Source organism: Fusarium coffeatum (assembly GCF_003316985.1).
Source record: "Fusarium coffeatum strain FIESC_28 chromosome Unknown BRIP53273_contig_492, whole genome shotgun sequence".
In the NCBI taxonomy this organism is placed as follows: Eukaryota; Fungi; Ascomycota; class Sordariomycetes; order Hypocreales; family Nectriaceae; genus Fusarium; species Fusarium coffeatum.
Window position 1 is genome coordinate 1 of NW_022158281.1, and position 5,468 is coordinate 5,468.

The following is a 5,468-nucleotide window of genomic DNA, read 5'->3' on the forward strand; positions in this document are numbered from 1 at the left end:
ATAAGATGACTAAACTATTTCGATTCTTATGCTTATGATGGTCAATTATTCTGACACCTGCGGAGTACCTAACAGTACTGTGTTTGTTAGGTAGGTAGCTTTGCAGCTGAGAACGAAACGAATTAGAAGGACATTCCATGAGTTTGTAATTGCTTGCTTCTCTCAATTGGAATGGCGTGCTGGGCATTGTATTTATTCGATCTTGTTCATGAACTGCAGAAAACCATTGTTCAAGATTTACACCAAAACTTTGAGCTCCTCGATGGCTGGAAGGTTGGTTCCAATTGCGCTAGAGAGCAGTGACGTCGTACCACTCGAGCTAGTGAGCAAGGGTGTCGCGCACAATTGATGGCCTGTTTTATTATTCCGTGATATGGAATAATAAATCGAGCTTCGTAGGAACCCATTCATTCAGGTTAATTGTTTCGAAATGACTGAAGGAGAATGGAAGGATGAGCGACGCAATGCGACAGCTGCAAGAGTTCCTTCGGCGCAGTAGAGCAAGCTCCCCCTCATGCACGGGCCAAGCTCAACGTCACGAGAGCATAATCACAAAACGCACAAAAGTTGTCAGAGGCATTCTCTGTATTTCTTGTCTTAGAATCATGTTCTGGATGCGTGGCATCGTCGAGCATTTAGTAGTCTTCGATCCAACATCGTCTTTTGCCTGACCGTCCAATTGTCATAATCCCATCCTTCGTAATGTCCATTGTGTGCCCTAACAGCCGCTCAAGTGCGGGGTTCAACCACTCTGACGTAGTTCCCAAAGTCAAATCCCAGCTCAGTGCGTCGCGGGAGGTCCCAGAGGCGCCAGAATGGCGAGTGCCCTGCTTCGGCCAAAGTATCGTTGAGGCGTGTGAAGTCGTGACATCATGAAAGATGAGTCAAGTCAGGTTGAGATGCGATGCGTTTATTTGCTTCGTGGATAGTTAGCGACAGTAATGGTATCAACGGAGACGGCACAACTTACGATCTAGCTCTCATCTTTCTTCTCTTGCGCTTAAGGCGGCGAACCCGCTTCTTTCTCCATTTGGCTCTCATCTTGATCGACGATGCTGTTGAATGTTAGCAGCTGTGCGCTCACAAAGTGCTGTGAGCAAGCAGTTTCATAATGGCAAAGAGCTCAGCTCAATATCTCCAGAAGCTACTAGCCCATGCATAGCCAGGGTAGGGTCGCGTAAACTTACTCTTTCGTGGATGAGAATCGTGTTGGGATAAAGAACAACTTCTGGAGCGGAGAGATTTCCGAAATTTATTTGGCAGGACCGACCGATGCCCTAAGCAGAGGCACGTGACTGTGGAGCCGTGCGTCACAACTGCGCACTGTAGAAAGCACAGTACAGGTGCACTACGTACCAGGGGTGCCCTCTTGAATGGGAAGGAAGGCATGGGGAGGCTAGGTATTGTTGATTAACAATAAGCTGAGGTTCGAGTAAAAAAATCACTTACCATGATGAAGTCATGTGAATAACCTCCTCATTATCAAAAGTCCAAATAAATTCTATGTTTTATTGAATTCTTCGCCAATACTGCTTGTTCACTCAACCTATGCAGCAAATCACTTACATGAGCACTTGTTCAATGAGCATCGAGATGGACCAAGCCATAACACGGCCATCGCAGGAGGTTCCCGCCGCGTATCTTCACCTGGTTGATACGAGAAGCAACAACCAGTCTCAGCGTACGTTCTCCATGAGAGCAAAAAGATCTCACGATATGATATAATCTTCACCCCTTTCGTCAGTGACAGCTGTTAACCTGACTCCCAGAGCTGCATCCCGTGTACGAACGGCAGATCTTCAAGATTGGTCGGGATATTCGTTCCAAGTAAGTAAGAAAAATGCCCAATGGCATTCTAGCTTTGACAAAGAACCATAGCACGCTGGCGATCGATGATGATCTGGAAATGATGGTTTCACGAAATCACTGCGAGGTTTACGTTGTTGTATATGAACCAACTGTCAATCACATCTACGTTCGAGATCGAAAGTCCTCAAACGGCACCCTGGTTAATGGGAAGACCATTGGGTCTGGACCAGATATCAGCCCCGGATACCTGTTGCAACATGGCGATGTGATTGAAATTCGACCCTACTAGAAGCTTACAGTCGTTCATTATCAACCATCTCCCCGCCATGAGCTGACAACCCTGCAACAAGAGGAGTGCAAGGTAGGCCCGACTTCAGTTAAAGTTTCATCTGAGTCGCTTTGGCTAAACTATTACCAGCTGTTTGCCAGTAAGTATCGGGTAACCGATCATTGTCTCGGTCAAGGGGCAGAGGCTGTCGTATGTCTCGCCAATGACGTTGAAACCGGAAAGCAGTTGGTCTGCAAGTTGATCAACTTGGACAAGATCCGTGGGAAGAACGCCCAAGACGACATCCGACGCAAGTTCCAGGAAACGGACATCTTGCGACAATTGCAACATGTGAGTAACGTCATCTCAGGATAGCAGTAATTAGCACCTACTGGTGTAAGAGTTGATACCACAGCTACTCTACCAAACCTGAACTTCTTATCTTAGCACTCAGGAGCTGAAATTCTCCTACCCTTATTGCCTAAGCATTCACTAATTTGATCCAGCCCAACATCCTCTCTTATGTGGATGCGATATCCTCTCCTCATACACTGTAAGTGGATTCAATCTATACTGGATGGCCAGCTGATGGTGTCAGTTACACTTTCACAGAACTTGCAGCAGGTGGAGACCTCATGTCATTCATTATGCGGCGTGGCACTGTCAAGGAGTCCGAGTCCAGAATCATCATTCGCCAAGTAGTTCAAGGTCTTCACTATCTCCACCGGAAAGGAATCGTGCACCGCGATCTGAAACCAGAAAACATCCTACTGGCATGTTCTCCAAAGATCACTCACCATCGAGTGATGCTCTCAGACTTTGGCACCTCTGCGGTCCCTCGACGTAGCAGAATGACTACAAATGCTGGAACTTCTGGCTACCAGGCACCGTACGTCACGCAAACAATAAAGATGTGACAAGAACTGAGAAAATGCAGAGAATTCGTATCGAACAGCCAAGCCCATACAGCAGCTGTTGATATCTGGTCTTTGGGCGTTGTTGCCTTCACCCTTCTAGTATCTGACCGTCATGATACAATGCTCAGCAGTTTGGATGAAGAGGAAATCCGCCAATACGTCACACGAATCTTCAGCTATCTGCCACGAAAGCCTTCTTCTGACGTAGTCAACTTTGTTCGGAGCTGCCTGAAGCCGAATCCTTTACACAGAATCAGCGCTCAAGAAGCGAAGAAACATAAGTGGCTACGTGACAACAAGAAGAATGCAGAACTATTGAAGCGTCTTGAAAAAGTCGTCTTGTCTTCTTGGAAGCCTCAAGGTGCACTCAGGCCGATACCCTGGTCGTTACCCGACCTCGCCCCGATTTCACGGCATCAAAAGCTTGACTGCTATAGCTTGAGAGACGTGATGACCAGGTTGGTTCAAACCTTCCTTTTCATGATAACCTTCTGTTAATATCTCTTCATGATAGTCCATCTACCTCTCCAGTAAGCACGGGGTCTCCTACCAGCCGGTACTTTATATAGACCCCATAAAGTTGATCCTGTTCTCATGAAACATGAAGACATCGGAATTCGGAGTCGATTCTAAGGACATTTCTAGGACCCAGTGGAAGACGATGATGATAAAGAGAATTTGTGGGAAAGGTTTGGCCTACGCTGTTGCGCAGGCAATCTATTTTTTATCTTTTGAGACCATCATGGGAAAAGTCGAGGTTGCAAATCACACCTCGTACTGGAGTGCAATGAATGACACAATGGTGATATTAGAGCATCCGGATTTTTGAAGTGATGGGAACTTTTCAGATCGATGGGCAATGGTAAATTCAGAGGATGGGACTGCATGGTGATATTTAAACAGAGACAAATCAATTCTTTCTCCTAATGTCTTCTTCGACCCCGTCACGTAACTTCTACTTATCCTTCCCCTTTGAAGCTGACTCGAAATAATCCTGCCACCTTTTAGGTATGTTCTGCGTATCCAACTCGCCGTCTGGGCCTTTTGTATGCCATGCTGGCCAAGGTCTGATACCATCGCCCCCGTTCTTTCGCTGCTGTAGCTTTCCCATCCATTTCCAAATCTCATCCCTCAGACGATCATGTCGACACCTCTGAAGTGGAGCAAACTTCCAAGTCCCTGCATGATCCTCTTCACACTCTGTGTGATGCTTGACTAGGCATCTTCTGTTGTTCCTATAACAACGCTCGCAGAAATATGTATCGTCACTCCTGCGTCCGCATCGTCTTCCCAGAGCCTTGCACTGAAGGCAAGCAAAATCAGCGAATGGAATCCGGGGAGAAAGACGAAAGTGGCGATGCACAAGGACGAGATTGACTGGGAAACCTTCTATGTAACGAGTAGGATCATGTTGCATGCGCTCTTGCTCAATGAAGTCGAGATCATCAACGCGATCCTCAAGGGCCCTCATTCGCTCTTCGTACCTTTTCTCCGTTTCGCCCTTGGCGGGCTGTAAGCCACGGCCTTTCGCTTCTCTGGCAACTTCTTTTTCAATGAGATCATCGATCTCCTTTTTGGAAGGGTTGATATCTTTGACTCGAGGGCGGGGGCGGCTGAGGGCTCTGTCATGTCTATACTTCTTTTCTGCCAGTGCCTCTTGCGTTGCCTCTTCTTTCTTACGCGCTACCGCTCGAGCAGTAGCAAATGCAGCATCTATCGCAGCATCTTTGTGTGCACGTCGCTCCTTGCGAAGCTTTTCCCGACGTTGGACAAAAAGTGACGAGACAGTTGATATCAAATCGCGGGGAGCAGCAGGTGGTGCGTTGGGATCGAGCTCCTGGACAATGTCAGCCAAAAGAGAGTCGTGAGAATGGTCGGTAGTCATGGCTGTTATGAAGTCGTGTGTGATTTTCTGGTCAACAAGACTTGATCAAAAGTGCGCCGCGGTGGGTTATAACTCAAAGTCGAGATGTATAAATCCGCACAAAGAACACTGAAAATAGACATCGTGCTCAGACCCCATGACCTGAACAAAGCATCATTGTCCGACCAAAACAAAAACAAACTTGTGTGGATTTGACAATCGATGATTGAACATGTAACTTTGACTGGCCTTATTCACCAAGAACTCAGATCACTTAATAACACATTGAGGTTACATTGCCTCGTAGAAGTCGTGTCAAGGATTGCCAAACCAGAATGCCATATGGAAAATATAGACATTGTGATTATTTCTCATTTTTGTTCTTTTCTTTGGCTTCCGATATATACGGTAGTAGAAGAGCTGAGACTTTGTTCCAAACCGTCACAACTCGCTCGTAAGCCACAATCAATATACACAAGCCTGATGTGAAACCCAAGTACGTCATATCCGAGGATATGGACAGAGTCAGGCCCTTTCCAAAAGTGCAAGAGTGATCCCCCGAAGCGACCAGCAAATAATAACATCGAAGAAAGAAAAAGAAAAAGAAAAA

The 5,468-nt window shown here is 46.5% G+C and overlaps 3 protein-coding genes across 3 annotated transcripts; 1 reads left to right on the plus strand and 2 right to left on the minus strand.

Moving 5' to 3' along the window:
* Positions 1-910: 910 nt before the first annotated feature.
* FIESC28_11755 (uncharacterized protein) lies at positions 911-1,452 on the minus strand (the record flags this gene model as incomplete). Its single annotated transcript, XM_031165868.1, has 4 exons — positions 911-917; positions 971-1,055; positions 1,357-1,396; positions 1,450-1,452. The coding sequence occupies 4 exons, from the start codon at positions 1,450-1,452 to the stop codon at positions 911-913; spliced, it is 135 nt and encodes a 44-aa protein (XP_031010071.1).
* Positions 1,453-1,548: 96 nt separating this feature from the next.
* FIESC28_11756 (uncharacterized protein) lies at positions 1,549-3,492 on the plus strand (the record flags this gene model as incomplete). The annotated part of the gene is made up of 7 exons (XM_031165869.1): positions 1,549-1,681; positions 1,770-1,827; positions 1,879-2,074; positions 2,228-2,428; positions 2,584-2,630; positions 2,676-2,966; positions 3,015-3,492. The coding sequence occupies 7 exons, from the start codon at positions 1,549-1,551 to the stop codon at positions 3,490-3,492; spliced, it is 1,404 nt and encodes a 467-aa protein (XP_031010072.1).
* A 457-nt stretch (positions 3,493-3,949) lies between these two features.
* Positions 3,950-4,879, minus strand: FIESC28_11757 (uncharacterized protein; the record flags this gene model as incomplete). Its single annotated transcript, XM_031165870.1, has 1 exon — positions 3,950-4,879. One exon carries the CDS (start codon positions 4,877-4,879, stop codon positions 3,950-3,952), a length of 930 nt encoding a protein of 309 aa, XP_031010073.1.
* Positions 4,880-5,468: the final 589 nt, after the last annotated feature.